The sequence below is a fragment of the Ranitomeya imitator genome, chromosome 2 (assembly GCF_032444005.1).
Source record: "Ranitomeya imitator isolate aRanImi1 chromosome 2, aRanImi1.pri, whole genome shotgun sequence".
Classification (NCBI taxonomy): Eukaryota; Metazoa; Chordata; class Amphibia; order Anura; family Dendrobatidae; genus Ranitomeya; species Ranitomeya imitator.
The window spans coordinates 559,309,261-559,331,298 of record NC_091283.1 but is presented as its reverse complement, the minus strand read 5'-3'; the positions used below and the strand labels follow the sequence as shown (position 1 = coordinate 559,331,298).

At 44.5% G+C, this 22,038-nt stretch overlaps 1 protein-coding gene across 2 annotated transcripts in view; it reads right to left on the bottom strand.

Moving 5' to 3' along the window:
- Positions 1-22,038, bottom strand: part of LOC138664956 (uncharacterized) — a 74,930-nt gene that overhangs the window by 13,582 nt on the left and 39,310 nt on the right. For both annotated transcript variants that reach the window (XM_069752043.1, XM_069752044.1), the window contains 3 exons: positions 18,188-18,253; positions 4,010-4,069; positions 3,815-3,897 (listed from right to left, as the gene is read on the bottom strand). In XM_069752043.1, coding sequence (XP_069608144.1) covers positions 3,815-3,897; positions 4,010-4,069; positions 18,188-18,253 — 209 coding nt within the window. The remainder of the gene's footprint in view (positions 1-3,814; positions 3,898-4,009; positions 4,070-18,187; positions 18,254-22,038) is intronic.

Here is a 22,038-nt window from a genome sequence, read left to right as displayed (position 1 = left end):
ACTCCACCTGCCGGTTTTGCCTTTCCCTCTTTGAGGGGGCTGAGACTGTGGGGCACGAAAAAACCGTTTTCTCGGTTGTTTTTGCTCCGGGAGTGCCTTTTTCTTGTCAGTAGCCTTGTCAAGAATATCGTCTAAGGCCGGACCGAAAACATAATCTCCCTTAAAGGGTATAGCACACAACTTGGCCTTTGAGGTGATATCACCGCTCCATATTTTAAGCCAGAGGGCTCTTCTAGCAGAGTTGGAGAGTACGAGAGATCTGGCAGCCACTCAACAGATTCTAGAGAAGCGTCAGCCAGAAACCCAGAGGCTCTATGCAGGATGGGAAGTGAATCTAATAACTCACCTCTCGGGGTACCCTGAGATATATGAGACTCTAATTTCTCCAACCAGCAGGAGAGGGCCCTGGCAACACAAGTGGAAGCGACATTGGCCTTAAGGATAGACGTAGAAGTTTCCCAAGATTTCTTTAGGAGACTTTCAATCTTTCTGTCCTTAGGATCCTTTAATTGTGAAGAATCCTCAAAAGGGAGTGCTGTTCTTTTGGCGACTCTAGCCACCTGCACATCAACCTTTGGAATGTCCAATTTGATTACTTCACCCTCTAGAGGAAATCTATGCTTCATTTCTGCAGGGGTAGTGAGGCGTTTCTCAGGCTGTTCCCATTCCTGATTAATCATACTAACGATGTTAGCGTGCACCGGGAACCCCACTCTCTTCTCCGATCTGAGTCCACCAAACATCTGATCCTGTACGGACTGTGGTTCATATTCCTCTTCTAGGCCCATAGTATTACGGACAGCAGATACTAAATCCTCAATATAATCTGAGGAAAAGAGGTATTTCCTGACCTCAGCTTTAGGTGATACAGGATCTTCCCAGCCCACAGATGAAGTATGGGAGAGGTCTGAATCAGAGTCCGATTCGACCACCTGAATTTTTCTCTTTTTAGCTGGGGAATGTGGTGGCGGAGGTGGAGGAGTAGTAAAAGCTGCTAACGAAGATTGCACCTCCTGTTTTACTAAGGAGCGAATTTCTTCCAGCAGAGATGGTTGCTCAGCTTTTACAATCTTGTCAGTACATGGCTGGCAGAGTCTTTTGTCCCAGTTAAGAGGGAATTTAGTAGAACAGACTGGGCACTTCTTTTTAATAGCGGCTTTAGGGGCAGACTTCTCTCCCTGAAATGACAAGGGAGAGGGGAGTGAGGACATTAAACCCCCTATAGGTACTACCTCCCGGATCCTATCCCTGCAAAACACTTACTGTAGCAGGGGTAGCGCTGGGCTCCGCAGATGCAGGGCACAAGGAACCATCCATACTGGGAAAAATAGTCTTACCTCAGTGGTGGTTCAGCAGGGTTTAAGAACGCTGTCCGCACCTGCCTCCAGCAATCAACAGTTCCCCCTCCCCCTCCGGGATCCATGTGGGGACGCCATCAGTCCGACACGCCGGCCGGCGAACCCGGAAGAAGCGGCCTCCAGGAGAACGAAGGACCGGAAGTGACGCGCGAGACCGCCGACGTCACATCCGGAACGCCGAGCCGGCAATGGAGGGGGAGAACGCCGAGCAGCTCATGGAGGAGCCCGGCGAGGGATCCCAGGCCTGCTTTGCCCTCGTGGGGGCGCGGGAAGGCCGGGAGGGGGTCCCTGAGGCACCTGCATAGCAGGACGACGGGAGCAGCAGGGGAGGAGGCGGAGCGCGACTATCAGCTGCCCGGCTATAACAGGCAGAGCCTGCACAAAGGTACCGCAGTTGCCGGCCACAACAGCACCTGGAGACCTCTCCCTGTCCCATGGGGAACAGGAAAGACACTGGCAGGTGGGAGGTGGGAGGTCCTTTTAAACCTCTCTGTGTTTCCTGTTCCCCATTAGGGCAAAGAGACAACCTCCATATGCCGTCGTGGAAGGTGACTAGAGAAAAATGTATTAATATTTCATAATTGAACTTTCATATGAATTTTATAAATATTATTCAAATATATATGTTCTATCAAACTATGAACAACAGTGATAAGCAGTTCTGCTGAAGATAGAGACATTACTTCTTGTGTGTCACTGTTCTCCACTGCCCTTATCTAAGCTTATACTTGATTAACCTCATGCTGCCCCAACCCCCTTACTTACAATGTATGAAACTGAAAGTGAAAATGTGTTGCAAATTCTTAGTAGTAAAGCTCCTCCTCTAGACTAGATGTTTGGTGTGCATCTTCCAAGCATCTCACAGCTGCTACCGTATATACTCGAGTATAAGCCGAGATTTTCAGCCCATTTTTTTGGGGCTGAAAGTCCCCCTCTCTGCTTATACTCGAGTAATACCCGGGGGCTGTGTAATTATACTTACCTACTCCCGGCGCGGTCCCTGCTTCTTCCAGCGCTGCAGCTTCTTCCTGTACTGAGCGGTCACATGGTACCGCTCATTACAGAAATGAATATGCGGCTCCACCTCCCATAGGGGTGGAGCCGCATATTCATTACTGTATGAGCGGTAACTGTGACCACTCAATACAGGAAGAAGATGCAGCTCCGGGGAAGAAGCAGAGACACCGCGCCAGGAGTAGGTAAGTATACGGGGAGCGCAGCGCTGCACGATATTTACCTCTCCTCGTTCCGGTGCGGCTCCGTCTCCAGCATCCTCTGGCAGTGACGCTCAGGTGAGAGGGCGCGGTGACTTAATCAGTGCACACCCTCTGCTGAACGTCAGTGCCGAAGACGGAGCCGCACGAGGAGCAGGTAAAGGTGCCGGGGTCCTGAGCGACAGAGAGGTGAGTATGTGATTTTTTTTTTTTTATGGCAGCAAAAGCATATGGGGCAAGTAGCTGTGCAGAGCATCTGTATGGGGCCATATCGCTTGTGCAGCACTATAAGGGGCAAGTGGCTGTACGGAGCATCTTATGGGGCCATAACACTTGTGCAGCACTATAAGGGGCAAGTGGCTGTATGGAACATCTAATGGGGCCCATCAAACTTTATGGAGCATTATGTTTGGGCTCCTGATTCAATATGGATATTCAAAAACACAAACTACTGATGTCTCAATTAATTTTACTTTTATTGGTATCTATTTTTACTTTTGAAATTTACCGGTAGCTGCTGCATTTTCCACCCTAGGCTTATACTCGAGTCATTAAGTTTTCCCAGTTTTTTCTGGCAAAATTAGGGGGAGTCGGCTTATACTCGGGTCGGCTTATACTCGAGTATATACGGTAATCAGAAGAGGAAGACTGTAAGAAGTAGTCTGATTATATGATGCTGAGAAACTGAATAAGCACGATGTTAATATTTGACAACAGTAAATTTATTGTTACGAATTGGCCATTTATGAAGCAGTCGGAGCCGGAGTCTGAGTCGGAACCTGATAAAATCCAGGAGTCGGAGTCGCAACTGTGGCTTACCGACTCCACACCATTATAGTCTATGTACTCATCGGACCACAAGTCCAAATCCTGTTTCACAGTGAGAAAGCACCGCAAGTCATTGGGCTAGTTCCTCATAGAGACCAATGTCACTGATAGTGCTCATAGCTCCTGCACAATCTGCGATGTGGAGGACTGACTAGCCCTTAAGTTTTGTAGTGAGTGTGTGCTGCGGCTCCATTCACTCTCAGAGTACTCCAGAGGTAACAATGTGCCCCCATTTGGATGTAGTAGCAATTGGTAAAGTCCCCCATTTTGGCGATTTCTCAACTCTCTGACTACAACAAACAATCCCTGGAATACCCCTTTAAACTTTTACCCAGTTATATCTAGTTTCCCTCTTGAGCGGATACCCCCCAAAAACATGGCCAGTATCAACATCTACGCGCCAGTCATACTTACACCGCACATAATGCAAACACTCTCCTGTTATCCAGCCTTCGTCCAACACTGGAAATCTCGGGGTACGAGTAGCGAAACAGGACCTGCAGGGATACACAGGGTGAGACATGACCAAGAAACCTAGGCCATCAAAACCAGCAAATGCTGCTGTGGCCAGTGTGGTAATAAAGACCATTCATAATGTCAATCACTTACCTCAGATGATTCCTTGTCCTTTACTGCAACTTCTGTCTCTCTGATGTCCAGCAATACATCCTGTGGGAGATAACAGGTGAGCGCTCACCAACCTGCTAGGATGGTCATTTACAGTTCAAATGAGGCCTAATGCTACAGTGAAGCAATAATTAGAAGGGGAGACCACATGTTTCCATGTATATCATGGTGGCTCAGTGGTTAGGACTAAATCTTTGCACCGCAAGGGTCCCGAGTTCAAATTCCACCAAGGACAACATCTGCAAGGAGTTTGTATGTTCTGCCCGTGTTTGCGCAGGTTTCCTCTAGGTACTCTGGTTTCCTCCCACATTCCAAAGACATACGGATAGGGAATCTAGATTGTGAGCCCCATCGGGGACAGTGCCAATAATGTCTGTAGAGCGCTGTGGAATTAATGGCGCTATATAAGTGAGTAAAATAAATATCTCACTACTATAATCACATGTGATACAGCTATCTGCATTGACTCCCCTGAACTTGAAATAAACCATGTAAAATATCTTAACCCCTTAACTACTGCCGTTAAAATGTGTATCAACGGTATTTAACCTTCGTCCGGCTGAGTAGGTAGAATTGTAACTACTCCGTTTTAAAATTGCAATAACTTTTTTTTTCGAAAAGCCATAGAGGGCTGAAATTTTGTGACATCTCTGCAGTTTTGGTCCAGAATATATTGGCCAAATTTCAATAAAATATATATGAAGGTACAATTGTACCTCTGCAGCCTGTTAACGTTGTAAAATTATGCAGCTTGACGAAGGTTAAGGGGCCTTATTCCTCAGTGCTGAGAAATAAGTGGATAGTGCCCCCTAGTGTCAGAAAATCTCTGGGGTTTCAGCTACCGGGGGCTGAAACCGTGGAGAACACGATCAGGGCCTTTTTTTATCCCCCAATTACGTGATTGCCGTTATTCAACAAATAACGGCGATGACATACAAAATGTTTTAAAAATCTGAAGTCTCATTTAAAAAAATCACTTCTCTCCTCTAACATGATCTAATATGTCAGAAGACAGAGAAATGATAGCCTCCGGTACCCAAGTACCAAAACTGACATCCCACAGTCCCTCCTTTTCCCAAAGCAAAATGGTGGTCGCATATGCAGTGCGCCTGCACAGATTTGCCAGCCAGCAACCACAGGGATTATTCCAATTGGTTCCTGACGTTTGATCACTGCGATAGTTCTATCAGAGTGATCAAAAGCTCAATATTTAGTAAAAATGGCAAGCACTAGCACTGTGCCCTCTCCTTTTAGTTGTTCTGGGAGAGAAATTCACTATATACAAGTGCTGTCAAATTTCTAGCTCAGATCCAATAAATTCTTCCCCAATCTCTTAATCGCCCCCTTGATCATCCCACTTGTCAGATTAAAATTTTTCTTTTACAATTTGTCCTTTCTTTCTTTGCCTTTGGCTAGGGTTATAGTTTTTTCAAAAGGAGAAAAAAAATCTAATAAATAAATATTACTACTGTTACGTTAGCTTTCCTAGTGTTAGATTAGGTTAGGATTTTATTTTTTAGGCATTCGTATAAAATAATGGCCGGCAGAATGTTGACCGTAGATCAGGCGTGCACCCTGTTTTGCTACGGCAATTCCTGGAGTGATACAGAATCTGCTTCTAAAGAAGAACAGTTTTCAGACAGCCACGACTCGTCTTCCTCCACAGGATCCCACGGTAGTGGAGTCAGTCGTCACTGTTGAATAGTCAGAGGCAGGACCAAGTACTGCAGTCCCCACACCTCTGTGGTATCCAAACAATGCATTTTCTCCTCAAATTCCACTATTTCAGCAGCCCCTGAAATAAAATTGGATGTCACCAATTTTAGCCCCTTTGAATTGTTCCTAATTTGTTTTCACCGCTGAAGTCCTACAATTAATTGCCCATCAAACTAATTTATATGCCTGACAACATATTTGCCCAAAACCCACATCCTTTCATTCCTGTTCATGGATTTTTGGGCATTACCCTCTACAGGTTTAATTAAAAAAAAAAAAAAAAAAAAAAAAAAAAAACTGCTCACACGGGGCAACAAAATCTGTCCAGAGCACTCCTGTATTTGCAGCTGTTATGACCCAAGCCAGTTATGAAACCCTAATGAGATTCCTTCACTTTAATGACAATTCCCTAGCCCCCCAAGAAATGAACTACAATCGCCTTAACAAATGGAGACCACTAATTTCCCTACTACAAAATTCATTTTTAAATTCATATACCCCTCAGCAAAATGTTGCAGTCGACGATTCCCTCATGAACATCAAGGGTCGTCTGTCGTTTTGCCAATTTATCCCCTCCAAGTGTGCCAAATATGGTGTAAAATTATACAAAATATGAGACAACACTACAGGGTACACATCCACGTTTATAAATTTACGAAGGCAGGGACTGCCAAATTAACCCAGCAAACTGCCACCAGACACTTGGCATCACGGGTAGAATTGTTTGGAAGCTAATAACACTATTTCTTCACCAAGGATACCACGTTTGTCTGGCATCAACTGCATAAAAAATGGTATCAAACTACTCACTACCTCCCTAGATAAATGCATTAGAGAGTATAATTTACAAAAAAAAACATTTATGGGGGATTTCTCTTCTTAAACCACACGGGCTCTGCACATTTGACAATTCCAAATAGAGACAAATTAGGGTTCCAAAATTTTAATATCTTTCCAAGCCCTGACCTTTGTACAAACAGAACTTTTTGACTACCTGTGGGGTATCGGCATGCTTGTAAGAAAGTGGGTAAACTGGGTTTTTAACTTTTTGGTGTTGCCTCTTGCAAAAGGGATAAAAATTATGTCACCTCTAAAATGTTGCTTTAGCCCTAATTAAAAGGTTTCCAGACAGTTTTGAAGTATTTGAGGGGTGCGTTTTTTAAAAGGGTAAGATTTTTGGTGCGTTGCCAATATATATGCCCCTCAAAGTCCATTTAAATCTGAATAGGTCTGGAAAGAAACAGGTTTGGTAAATTTGCTGAAAAAAAAATAGAAATTGCTGCTCAACTTTTAACCCCTCTGTCATCATAACAGAAAACAAACAAACAAAAAAAAAAAAGTTTAAAAAATGATGCAGATGTAAAGCAGACATATGTGGTGCTCTGCGTACATATTCATCCTTATGGGCTTCTGACAGGTCACTGAACCTTCAGTGACCTGCCTCCTATTTTTTTATATACTGCTCAGTTCATATTGTGGTCTTGGGGAGGGGGAAAATTAAAACAAAAAAAAACGAACTACAGCAAAACGGTGGCGGCGCATGTGCAGTAGTATTTATCGCTTGCCAATGGATGCTATGCCGCCGGCGCCATTTTGTTTGAACTAAAAAAAATTGGGTTGCAACAAAATGACACCGGCGCTTGTGCAGTAGCATCTATTTTGCTGATAGATGCTACTGCACAAGGGCCATTTTGCTGAAGCCAATTTTTTTTTTCTCCAACAAAATGTTGCCAGTAAGCAATAGACACCACTGCGCATGCGCCACTGCCAATGTGCTGTAGTAAAAAAAAAGATATGAACTGAGCAAGTATTTAAAATAGGGGCAGGTCATTGAACCGTCATTAAGTAGGGATATGTCAAAAGCTTCGGATAAGTCCTAATCCGAATAGCTATAGCGCTCCCAATAATCAGCTGTTCGGCGCCTCAGCTGCATGTGTCGCAGCTGTGTGACAGTCATAACACATGCATGGAGAGCCCAACAAACAGGCTCTCATCCCTAGTCATAAGCCATACAGATGCATATGTAAGCAGAGCATCACATGATGCCCCACACAGGCCGCCCCGCAGCACGAGCATACCATTAACCAAAAATAAAGGTTAAACAACAACCACAAGACGGATTTCATCAACCAAGGTATCATTGTAATCAGTATAACAGTGCCAAACTGACACTGTCTGTAGGTTACTGTGCACAGTCCTACTGACAGGTTCCCTTTCAAAACAAGTCTTGTCATATGACTTAGGACAAAAGCCAAACCAGAACCTCAATTTGAAGACACGGTGTTTCGGGGGTATTGATCCTCAACTGTGGAACACTTTAATGCATCCCACTGACATTACCACAAAGTGGCACTGGTCAGATTTTTAAAACTTGGCCTGATCATTAATGTCAAATTTTGCTGTCACTAAGGGGTTAAATAAGGAGCTGATTCTTCACTTTTTTTTTGCCAGAACACTGGCATAAAACCATTTGAAATGTTGCAAAATTTTTGAAACTTGTAGCAGAAGCAAAACTTTTGTTGTCAGTGTCAGCCAACTTAGATTGATGGGGCGCGGACTTCAATTTCATCATATTTTTCGCCATAAGAATGGTGAACATTACAAACAGAAATATACTCCAGTCCCTGGCCAGCCAACAGATTAGTTAAAGGAAACCTAACAGTAGATACATGCTGCCCAATCCACGTATGATTTCAGGCAAATTTGCTCGATTCTAAAATACTGTAATGTTTCAGAGAAAAAAGTCTTAGTTACTTACCGATAATGGTATTTTTCGGAGCCCATGACAGCACCACCGAGAGAGGGGATCCGCCCTTCAGTAACAGGAAACCTACAGATACAAAAATCCGCGGCACCTCTCCCACGCATCAGTTGGACTACAGAGCTTGAGAGGACCTCCATGGTTAGTGGCAAAAATTATATACACCACTAACACTAAATATTTCTTACACATGAGCCTTATAAGAGGAAGAAGTGCGCACCCTAAAGGAAAGATGGACGAAATCTAAGGGTGCGGTCATGGACTCCGAAAAATACAGTTATGGGTAAGTAACTTTATGACAGCACCACCGAGAGAATTACAGAGAGTAATAACTACTTAGGGAGAGACTACAGCTTGCAGCACCCTTATACCGAAGGAAAGGTCTGAGGAAGCACCCAGGTTTAACCTATAATGATTAAAACATGTGCTTGGAGAAAACAAAGTGGCAGCCTTACATGTTTGGTCTATGGAGACTTCTGATCTCTCCGCCCACGAAGTTGCCATGGATCGGGTGGAGTTCGCCCTCAGCTTTTCAGGTGCCGGCCTGCCACTTGACGTGCATGCCAGCGAAATAGCTTCCCTAATCTATCCAGCCAATGTGCTTTTTGACACCCTAAGGCCCCTCTTGGTTCCTTGAAAGCAGAGACAAACAAGGCATTATCCCGCTTCCAGAAATCAGTAACTGGTAAGTATTCTAAGAGACATCTAACATCTAGGGTATGGAGCTTCATCTCTTTATGGTTGGCTGGGTGGGGAAGGAAGGAAGAACTATTTCCTGTGTCCTATAGAGCTGGGTCAGGCCTAAGTATCACTATCGTTCTGGAAGTGTATATACGGAGGGAGTCTAGATAGTGCTTGGATGTCACTCACCCTCCGTGCCGACGTCAGTGCTACCAAGAAGGCTACTTTGAGGGAGAGTATTTTTATTGATGCTGATAAAATGGGCTCAAACGGGGCTTCAGTCATGGCTGAGAGAACTAGGTTTAAATCCCATGGCATAAACCTATCCCTAACTATGGGCCTGGACCTACTTACCGCTTTAATAAATCTACTAACCCAGTGGTTACCGGCGATATAGCTAAAAAGCGCCCCTAGTGCTGAAACCTGGACCTTCAGAGTACTGGTGGAAAGGCCCATATCTAGACCCTTCTAGGATCTGGGCTATTGGGACGTCCCCTCCCAGCTTCCACTCCTGAGTTCTGTAAAAAAAAAAAAAAAATTCCAGGTCCTGGCATAGATCTTGGTTGTAATTTCTTTTCTGCTTTTAAGAAGGGTGTTTATTAGGTTCAGAGAAAAACTTATTTTTTAGCAATGAACGATCAAACTCCATGCCGTCAAATGAAGGCCAGCCACCTGAGCATGGTAGACTGGGCCTTGAGATAGGAGATCTGGAACATCTAGCAGCACCCAAGGGTTGGATACAGACATGGTCCTGAGGCATGAGAACCATGCCCTCCTGGGCCAAAAGGGAGCGATTACCATTACCCTTGCTTTGTCCTTCCTGATTTTCCTCACCACTAGAGGTAGTAGAGCTAAGGGAGGAAAGGCATAGGCTAGACTGAAGTCCCATTTTATGAGGAAGGCGTCCACTGTTAGCAGGTTTTCTTTGGGATCAAGTGAACAGAACTGCCTTACTTTGCTGTTCTTTGTGGTGGCGAAGAGATCCACGTCCGGCTGACCCCACTTCCGAACATTCAGATTGAAAATGGCAGTCTGTAGAGACCATTCCCCTTGTCTCAGAAGGTTGTGGCTTAAAAAGTCCACTGCGGTATTGTCTTTCCCTCTTATATGCAGAGCTGTTAAAGATAGAACGCCTGTTCCAACTTGCAGAACAACATTTTCTGTTACATCCATCAGATGTTTGGAACAAGTCCCGCCCTGGTGGTTGATATAAGCCACTGTGACCTGATTGTCAGAGAGAATTTGCACGTGATGACCCTGCAAATATACAAGAAGTTGTTTGACTGCCCGCTCTACTGCTGTTAATTCTCTTAGGTTAGAAGACGCCTCCATCTCATGATGTTACCATAAGCCCTGGACCATAACCTTACTCATATGAGCTTCCCAACCCGTAGGGCTTGCATCCGTAGTGACCACTCTGGTTATATTAAACTCCCAGGGAACCCCTCTAGAAAGGTTTCTCTGGTCGAACCACCACTAAAGAGATTTTAAAGCGGCCGGGATAACGTCACTTAACCTTCTAAATGATCCTTGAGAATTCTGTAATTCAACAACACATCCATTTGTAGTGATCTAGTATGAAACTGCCCACTGGACCGCGGGGATGCAGGATGAGAGAGAGCCCAACAGGAACAAAGCTTTCCTAAGGGACATGGTGGGGTTATTAGAGGCAATCTGGACCTGATGACGCAGGCAAATTAACTTGTCCGGCGGTAAACGGCACTCCTGACTGCTAGTCTAAAATTAGGCCCAAAAACTGTTGTACTCTTAGGGGCTGTAGGCGTGATTTCTTGATATTTAGTATCCAGGATGGACATTGTAGTTTCTAGTTGCCCCAAACAATGGTCCGCTGATTTGCCTACAATAAGGAAGTCGTCAAGGTAAGGGACAACAAGGATATTGGATTCATGAAGGTGGGCCATGACCTCGGATATAATCTTAGTGAACACACGAGGGGCAACTGCAAGGCCAAAGAGTAGAGCGCAATACTGGAAGTGCCAAACTGATCTTTCTAAAAACTGCCACTATAAGGAAACGCTGATGGGTTACATGAATGGGTACATGATAATAAGCATCCTTTAGATCTAACACCACCATGAAGCAGTTTTCAAACAACAACTTTATTGTTGAATTGATGGATTCCATTTTAAATGGATGTATTACCAGGTATTTATTGAGGGCCCTTAGATTAATTATGGTTCTAAAGGAACCGTCTCTTTTTCGGACCAAAAACAGAGGAGAATAGAAACCTCTACCTCTCTCCGTTTCTGGTACCTCCACCAGGACCTTTTTAAGACCTAGATCATGGATTTCTGATTATAGGGCAGCTTGTTCTAAAGAAGAGGATCTAAGGGGAGTAAGCTTAACCCCTCTGTGACCTTAGACGTACTATCCCGTCGAGGTGCCCTGGGCTTATCTGACCCTGGACGGGATAGTACGTCATAGCCGATCGGCCGCGCTCACGGGGGGAGCGCGGCCGATCGCGGCCGGGTGTCAGCTGCTTATCGCAGCTGACATCCGGCACTATGTGCCAGGAGCGGTCACGGACCGCCCCCGGCACATTAACCCCTGGCACACCGCGATCAAAGATGATCGCGATGTGCCGGCGGTGCAGGGAAGCACCGCGCAGGGAGGGGGCTCCCTGCGGGCTTCCCTGAGACCCCCGGAGCAACGCGATGTGATCGCGTTGCTGCGAGGGTCTCACCTCCCTCCCTGCTCCCTCCAGCCCCGGATCCAAGATGGCCGCGGATCCGGGTCCTGCAGGGAGGGAGGTGGCTTCACAGAGCCTGCTCAGAGCAGGCACTGTGAAGGCTGCAGCGCTGCATGTCAGATCAGTGATCTGACAGAGTGCTGTGCAAACTGTCAGATCACTGATCTGTGATGTCCCCCCCGGGACAAAGTAAAAAAGTTAAAAAAAAATTTTTCCAAATGTGTAAAAAAAATTAAAAAAAATATTCCAAAATAATGAAGAAAAAAAAAATATTATTCCCATAAATACATTTCTTCATCTAAATAAAAAAAAAAACCAATAAAAGTACACATATTTAGTATCGCCGCGTCCGTAACGACCCGACCTATAAAACTGTCCCACTAGTTAACCCCTTCAGTAAACACCGTAAGAAAAAAAAAAAAAACGAGGCAAAAAAACAACGCTTTATTATCATACCGCCGAACAAAAAGTGGAATAACACGCGATCAAAAGGACAGATATAAATAACCATGGTACCGCTGAAAGCGTCATATTGTCCCGCAAAAAAACGAGCCGCCATACAGCATCATCAGCAAAAAAATAAAAAAGTTATAGTCCTGAGAATAAAGCGATGCAAAAATTATTATTTTTTCTGCAAAATAGTTTTTATCGTATAAAAGCGCCAAACCATAAAAAAATGATATAAATGAGGTATCGCTGTAATCGTACTGACCCGAAGAATAAAACTGATTTATCAATTTTACCAAACGCGGAACGGTATAAACGCCTCCCCCAATAGAAATTCATGAATAGCTGGTTTTTGGTCATTCTTCCTCACAAAAATCGGAATAAAAAGCGATCAAAAAATGTCACGTGCCCGAAAATGGTTTTAATAAAAACGTCAACTCGTCCCGCAAAAAACAAGACCTCACATGACTCTGTGGACCAAAATATGGAAAAATTATAGCTCTCAAAATGTGGTATTGCAAAAAATATTTTTTGCAATAAAAAGGGTCTTTCAGTGTGTGACGGCTGCCAATCATAAAAATCCGCCAAAAAACTCGCTATAAAAGTAAATCAAACCCCCCTTCATCACCCCCTTAGTTAGGGAAAAATAAAAAAAAATGTATTTATTTCCATTTTCCCATTAGGGCTAGGGTTAGGGCTAGGGTTAGGGCTAGGGCTAGGGTTAGGGCTAGGGCTAGGGCTAGGGCTAGGGTTAGGGCTAGGTTTAGGGTTAGGGCTAGGGCTAGGGTTAGGGCTAGGGTTAGGGCTAGGGTTAGGGCTAGGGTTAGGGTTGGGGCTACAGTTAGGGTTGGGGCTACAGTTAGGGTTGGGGCTAAAGTTAGGGTTAGGGTTTAGATTACATTTACAGTTGGGAATAGGGTTGGGATTAGGGTTAGGGGTGTGTCAGGGTTAGAGGTGTGGTTAGGGTTACCGTTGGAATTAGGGTTAGGGGTGTGTTTAGATTAGGGTTTCAGTTATAATTGGGGGGTTTCCACTGTTTCGGCACATCAGGGGCTCTCCAAACACGACATGGCGTCCGATCTCAATTCCAGCCAATTCTGCGTTGAAAAAGTAAAACAGTGCTCCTTCCCTTCCGAGCTCTCCTGTGTGCCCAAACAGGGGTTTACCCTCACATATGGGGTATCAGCGTACTCAGGACAAATTGGACAACAACTTTTGTGGACCAATTTCTCCTGTTACCCTTGGGAAAATACAAAACTGGGGGCTAAAAAATAATTTTTGTGGGAAAACAAAAAGATTTTTTATTTTCACGGCTCTGCGTTATAAACTGTAGTGAAACACTTGGGGTTCAAAGTTCTCACAACACATCTAGATAAGTTCATTGAGGGGTCTAGTTTCCAATATGGGGTCACTTGTGGGGGGTTTCTACTGTTTAGGTACATTAGGGGCTCTGCAAACGCAATGTGACGCCTGCAGACCAATCCATCTAAGTCTGCATTCCAAATGATGCTCCTTCCCTTCCGAGCCCTCCCATGCGCTCAAGCGGTGGTCCCCCCCCACATATCGGGTATCAGCGTACTCAGGATAAATTGGACAACAACATTTAGGGTCCAATTTCTCCTGCTAACCTTGGAAAAATACAAAACTGGGGGCTAAAATATAATTTTTGTGGAAAAAAAATATTTTTTATTTGCACGGCTCTGCGTTATAAACTGTAGTGAAATACTTGGGGGTTCAAAGCTCTCACAACACATCAAGATGAGTTCCTTAGGGGGTCTACTTTCCAAAATGGTGTCACTTGTGGGGGGTTTCTACTGTTTAGGTACATTAGGGGCTCTGCAAACGCAATGTGACGCCTGCAGACCATTCCATCTAAGTCTGCATTCCAAATGGCGCTCCTTCCCTTCCGAGCCCTCCCATGCGCCCAAACGGTGGTTCCCCCCCACATATGGGGTATCAGCGTACTCAGGACAAATTGGACAACAACTTTTGGGGTCCAATTTCTCCTGTTACCCTAGGGAAAATACAAAACTGGGGGCTAAAAAATAATTTTTGTGGGAAAAAAATTTTGTTTTATTTTTATGGCTCTGCATTATAAACTTCTGTGAAGCCCTTGGTGAGTCAAAGTGCTCACCACACATCCAGATAAGTTCCTTAGGGGGTCTACTTTCCAAAATGGTGTCACTTGTGGGGGGTTTCAATGTTTAGGCACATCAGTGGCTCTCCAAACGCAACATGGCGTCCCATCTCAATTCCTGTCAATTTTGCATTGAAAAGTCAAACGGCGCTCCTTCCCTTCCGAGCTCTCCCATGCGCCCAAACAGTGGTTTACTGCCACATATGGGGTATCAGCGTACTCAGGACAAATTGGACAACAACTTTTGGGGTCCATTTTCTCCTGTTACCCTTGGTAAAATAAAACAAATTGGAGCTGAAGTAAATTTTTTGTGTAAAAAAGTTAAATGTTCATTTTTATTTAAACATTCCAAAAATTCCTATTAAACACCTGAAGGGTTAATAAACTTCTTGAATGTGGTTTTGAGCACCTTGAGGGGTGCAGTTTTTAGAATGGTGTCACACTTGGGCATTTTCTATCATATAGACCCCTCAAAATGACTTCAAATGAGACGTGGTCCCTAAAAAAAAAAATGGTGTTGTAAAAATGAGAAATTGCTGGTCAACTTTTAACCCTTATAACTCCCTAACAAAAAAAAAAATTGGTTCCAAAATTATGCTGATGTAAAGGAGACATGTGGGAAATGTTGCTTATTAAGTATTTTGTGTGACATATCTCTGTGATTTAATTGCATAAAAATTCAAAGTTTGAAAATTGCGAAATTTTCAAAATTTTCGCCAAATTTCCGTTTTTTTCACAAATAAACGCAGGTACTATCAAAGAAATTTTACCACTATCATGAAGTACAATATGTCACGAGAAAACAATGTCAGAATCACCAGGATCCGTTGAAGCGTTTCGGAGTTATAACCTCATAAAGGGACAGTGGTCAGAATTGTAAAAATTGGCCTGGTCATTGACGTGCAAACCACCCTTGGGGGTAAAGGGGTTAAACCTATTCTGAGGCACAGAGGAAAATTCTAACTGGAGTCCTTATGATATTAGACTTATAATCCAGTTGCTGTTAGCGATCAGGGACAAGGCCGGGTAAAAGGCCGCCAGCCTACCTCCCACGGGTACCGCTAGTCATTGGGAAGATTTTTTAGGGTCTCTGGAGGGGCCTCCAAACATAAATCCCGTACCTTTCCTCTTCCTATCATCGCATTTAGCACGCTCCCTGGAAGGCCTCCAACGATTGAACCTTTTGCTACTGAAAGGACGTCGGTAGGAAATGGCTGGTAGACTAGGAAACTTTTTTGTCATCCCTTGCTTTCTCTAAAAGTTTGTCCCAGACTGGACCAAAAAGGTACCCTCCTTTACATGGGAGCAGAGTCGGGATCTGACCTAGATATCACCAGGCCAACATTTCAGCCATAGAGCCCTTTGAGCCGCATTTGACAGTCCTGCTGCTCTAGCTGCCATCCTTACATAGTCCGCTGAGGCGTCGGCTAGGAAGGCTGCAGCCCACTGGATTATAGGCAAAGCTTTTAGGATGGATTCCTGTGGGGCCCTGTCCTTTAACTGGGATTCTAATTGATCCAGCCAGACCATCATGGATCTGGCTGTACAGGTGGAAGCTACTGCCGGTCTCAGGGAGCCAGCTGACATCTCCCAGGGCCCTTTAAGGAAGGAGTCTGCCTTTTTTTTATCTAAAGGGTCTTTCCTCCGCTACCTGTAGAAGGGGGAAGTATAGGTGCGGCATTCTGGCTGAAGACTAATCCTCCCCCCTTTGCACCCTACTATCTGCCGTACACAAGGTGGACAATCTTTTTGGGTAGGCATCTGGCAGGGGACAGCTGCAAAGGGCACACTCCCAGTGCCTTAAATTTTCCATAACATTTCTTCCCCTAACAGGATAGAAAAAAAATAATGGGAAGACTGCATCACCGAGTGTACTTTCACGAAGTCCTCTTAACCGTGCTGCAGATTAGTAGGTACCGGATCTTCCACCCTGGAGGAGCTCCTGTGCCTGAACAGAACGCTTGCCCGACCACTACCCGTTTCTCGGGCCTTCTGTCGGGACTTTATACGGGGCCTCACAGAAGCATGCTGCGCACAATTCAGATGCTGCAGGTCCTCCTGCTGCTCCAAGGAAGCTTCTGCCACGTCCATTCTGGCAATGGTTTCAGAAGCAAAGTTTTGCTGGCGTTCAGGGCCTTGTATGGCACCTCCCCCCCGGATATCCAGGTCAGCAGGTCACTGGCCAGGGGATGTCATCCTCCCCTCTGGACCCGGCATGCCTCCCGATTCCACGTCCCCCCCCCGCTCTGGCTACGGCACCCCCGGTCTCCAGCAGCCATCCCTCCACAAGCTGTGTGTACGCGACCCAGCGGCAGACAAGAAAAAAGGCCAGCACCTGACTTCCGGGACAGCTCCCCAGGCTCTGCCCCCCCCCGAGGTGTCACCAGCGCAACCGCCAATGAGGCCGCAGGAGCGCGCGAGGGGACCGCCCAGATCAGCCGAGCCACTGGCCCGCCTCCAGCCGCCGTGCCACTCAGCCCGCCTCTGATGCCGCCGGACCCGGAAGCGCCATAGCTTGACGGGGAGCGCAGGACAGGAACAGATGGATCCATCAGGGGGATACTAACCTGCCGACGCTGGCCATCCAGAAACAGAATCTTCCGGACACCGCTCCACCTGCATCGCTCACAGTCGTGGAATCCTACCCGGCCCCACCGTGGCACTTCCTGGGACCCCATACCGGCCGAGGTAGGAGACTCCCACTACCTAAAACCAACCGGTCGGGCCTGGGATATTCCAGGTATCCGTAGGCATCCCATCCTCTTCCGGAACAGAAAACCAACTGATGCGTGGGAGAGGTGCCGCCCTTTTGTATCTGTAGGTTTCCTGATCCTGAAGGGCGGATCCCCTCTCTCGGTGGTGCTGTCATGGGCGACCCAATAAACACACTTTCTTTAAGAGCCGCCTAGGAGACTAGGCGGAAAGTTCTGTCACTCAAGCAGGTTGAAAAGCTGCTGCGGACCCGCCTGTCCGACAAGACTCACAGCCACAGTCTGATACATGCTTACAGCATAAAACAACAGTCGATGTATTGAGGCCAAAATGTTTAGTGAAATTGCTTGCATATGAAAAGTAACTCTAAAATTATTTAAGATGTTCACAGATGGCTACAGAACCGCTCGGAGTCTGTTATTGTTGCCAATGGTTATACAACCAAGTATTAGGAGAGGGTGACTTTAATTCTGTCCATGTCATTTTCCATTTTTCTTTATGAAAAAGTCCTTCATGTATATAGACAGGTCAACTTTTTTGTTGAACTAGGTTTTTCAACATTTGGACAATCTAATAATATATTCTAATGATACACAGATGGTCCATGTCGACATATTTCTGAATATATTTGGGGAAATTTATTAAGACTGGCGTGTTTTTTTAATAACAAGCCCACTTTTTTACGAGGCACACAGCTCACAAATTAGGTGCATCACTTGCTATGCATGCACAAAAAAAAATCATTTATCATTATAGTAAATTTAACAGCCCAGAAGTGGCATAATTGCTTTATTTAGGACTTGATCAGAGGGAAGTTTTCTGGAATTAAATTCTCCTTATTGACTTTTTTTTTTATAATAGACAATCAAGAATGGTAATAATATTGATCAGAACTTCATGCATGGAAATCAACAAGTGATTTATTCTTGGAGGAACCTTAGAATGAGATACTGATCCAAAGACCTTCAAATTTTACAACAAAAGCATGACACTTACCCTTGGAAGACATTTCTGCTTTTGCACCCTGGTGATGCCAGTATCTAAAATTTCCTTGCCCCCAAACTACATAAGAAAGAAAAAAAAAAAAGATTTTACTGGTTCAAAACCATTTTCACAGAAAATTGTATAAAAACACAGAGCTGAGGGTGTATAAGATCACAGGCTACATAAAGAGATAGGGCCTCCGCTTCCCATGTCTCCTCTTTTGGATTTAGGAGGACAATGCTTGTTACTAACTTTGCTTTTCTGCAGGTAAAGAAGGCAGCAAAGTGCAGAGAGCAGCTTTGGACTACCAGTCTGACCTTACTGCCATGGCCATCACTACCACTATTGAGGAAAGAGTGGCAGGACTTTATATACCTGAATAAACTAAAAATTCTGCAGTCACCCTGTGACTGCCATCTTGTAAATCCTCACAGAGTGCACTGTGAGCTGCAAGGATTCTCTAGCAGCTATACTAACAGCAGTCATGTTACTGCATGTATGCGCTATGTATGCGCATCCTCACTCAATGCAAGTTTGTTGAGAAAGGCCGGAAAGAGTGTAGACGGAATATGGCCAGTACTATGCATACTTATGGTCACATAACCGCATGCTCCGCACAGTGTGCAATTGCGTGCGATGCTAGAGTTCACAAGTCTGCAGTCACAAAGACCAGATAAAGTAAGGTAAAGTAAGGGTCCAACTGTAGAGCAGTTTTAATAGAGTCTGTGATTACAAAATATCAAATCCTTGAAGTGTTTTAATATTCAAAATCCTCGAAAGCTAACCGGTAACTGGCAGCTAAAAGCAAGCAGAAGGGCACCTCGGGATGAAAATATGGCAATGCCACTGCCTCTACGCAATGCACAACACTCATTAAGTGCGGTGTAAGCTGAACTTCAGGAGTACCAAACTCCTGGGGTATGTGCACAAGACATTTTTTTTTAAGGGTTCAGCCTTGGAATCCATATGAAAAACCTATCAGGAAACACTCAAGAGGATGAACAAACACATTTGTATGTAAAAAAAGACTTGCTGTTCATATTTTCACGCTTCTGACTGACTTAGCAGCTGCAGGTGTCTGTAAGATTGCACTTACATAGTGTATTGGGGGACACTCGCTTGGCACGGGATTCAAGCACTTAGGCAAGGTTTTTCTACTTAAAAACAGTCCACACGGTTTATTATGGCATCATAAACCTGATTATGCACAGTTCATCATATACACTTCATATTCGGCTTTATCTCACGGACACTAAACATGCTGGACCTCTCAATTTGTCCAGTTACCATGGGTGTCCGTACGCCGAACAGTTCATCAATGTCCCTAGTCATATAGCGCACTTGACATTGGATCGCGGTCTCTAAACACACTGATCCTTATCTGACCAGTTGCCATGGGTGACTGCACCGCACCCCATACGTTGGGTTACCTTCTAGGAGCTCCTGCTCCATACGCTGACTCCTGTCAGTACTCACTCTGTCAGGGAAGCTGCCGAACTGGGATCACCGTCCCGGGCAATGCCTTGCTCACCAGGCCACCTGACAGTCCAGATCCTCAGACGGGTTGTAGCTTCCCCAAACGCATTGCCATCAAGGACTCTGCACACGCGTCCTCTCTGTGCGCTATTCAGTTCGTCCATCCCCATCTGGGACCGTCAAACACACAGGCCCCCCAGGACCAATACCTCCCCATGTGCTCTTCAGGGATCTAGTTCTACTCCCAGGACCTCCCAACACAGAGGCCCTCCAGGACCTGGCACACAGACCACTCAGGGTCATTCGTCTTTTTTCATGTGACCACATGGTCACGTTAAATACTTGTAACCACTCCCATAGGTAGGAGGTGGCTAGTTCAACCATTATAAAAACAGATATGCCTCCATGCATATCCTGAGGAGCACATGCAGCGCCCCCTAGCTGTAACAGGGATCACTGCATCACATGTCTAAAAAACACCAAGAGGTTAAAAAAAAAAAAGTGAACTTCACCTTTCTCCTAGGGTTTCCCCACTTGGAAGACATGCTGCTTTAAAATATAAGTTAATTGAAAAGTTCAAAAGATGCCCGGACGTATTCTACAGAGTCTTGCCATTGATTTCTTTGCATTGGAAAAAAAAAGAAAGAAAAAAAAGCTAGCGTTTTCTTCATTATTTAACACCCAGAGGTATTTTCACTTTTTGCTCCCCTTCTTCCCAGAGCCATACATTTTTTTTATTTTTTGGTGAATATGGCCATGTGAGAGCTTGTTTTTTTGCAGGACAAGTTGTACTTTTGATGGACACCATTGGTTTTAACATAGCATGTACTGGAAAACAAGAAAAAAATTCCAAGTGCGGTGAAATTGCAAAAATAAAAAAGTGCAATCTCTGGGGTTTTTTTTTACCCTGGTCACTAAATGCTAAAACTGACCTGCCATTATGATTTTCCAGGTCATTATGATTTCATAGACACCAAACATGTCTAGGTTCTTTTATAGCTAAGTGCTGAAAAGAAATTCCCCCAAAATATTTGCACCATTTTACGATACCCGTAGCATCTCCATTTTTCATGATCTGGGGTTGGGTGAGGGCTTATTTTTTGTGTGCCGAGCTGACATTTCTAAAGATACCATTTTGGTGCAGATACGTTTGTTTGATCGCCCGTTATTGCATTTTAATGCAATGTCGCGGCAACCAAAGAAACGTAATTCTAGCATTTTGACTTTTTTTTTTTAAATAGCTACGCCGTTTATCGATCAGGTTAATTTTTTTATTGATTGGGCGATTCTGAACGTGATACCAAATATATGCAGGTTTGATTTTTTTATTGTTTTATTTTGAATGGGGTGAAAGGGGGGTGATTTGAACTTATACATTTTTTTTCATATTTTTAAACACTTCATGTGACGGGGGTCACCGATGCGCATATTTCCGTCCAGGTGCTCTTGTGAAATGCTGCTGTCAGAGTTTGACAGTGGCATTTTACTAGTTACTAGGCGCGGGTGAATCCCGATTCCACCCGCGCCTATTGCGGGCACTATCAGCTGTTCAGTACAGCTGACATGTCCCGGCTTTGATGCGGGCTCACATCAAAGCAGAGGATACTGCCATCGGACGTACTATTCTGTCCGATGGCAATAAGGGGTTAATATTTAATTTTTTCTCTAATTTTTTTTTTTTACTTTTTGCATGCTTCAATAGTCTCCATGGGAGGCTAGAAGCTGCCACAACTTGATTGGCTCTGCTACATAGAGGCGATGCTCAGATCGCCACCATGTAGCAGAATTACAAACTTGCTACACCATGTTCCAAATTATTATGCAAATTACATTTTTCTCGGATTTTCCTAAATGGTCGGCGCAAATGACAGTCAGTCTAATAAAAGTCATCACTCGTTAGATTATACATCAAATTTTATTGAAGAAACCTCCCAATGATAACAGTATAATCTCCAAAATGAATAAAAACTCAAAATGCACTGTTCCAAATTAGAAATTCTACTGTGCCTAATAAGCATTTGATATGTTTTAAAGAGCTGAAAATGCTCATTTGTGGAATTTGCAGCATTAGGAGGTCACATTCACTGAACTAAAAAGCTATTTAACTCCAAAACCTCCTAACAGGCCAAGTTACATGTTAACATAGGGCCCATCTTTGATATCACCTTCACAATTCTTGCATCAAGTGAACTTGTGAATTTTTGGAGAGTTTCTACTTGCATTTCTTTGCATGAAGTCAGAATAGTCTCCCAGAGCCGCTGTTTGATGTAAACTGCCTCCCACCATCATAGTTCTGTTGCTTGATGATACCTCAAAGGTTCTCTATAGGGTTGAGGTCAGGGGAAGATGGTGGCCACACCATGAGTTAGTCTCCTTTTAGGCTACTT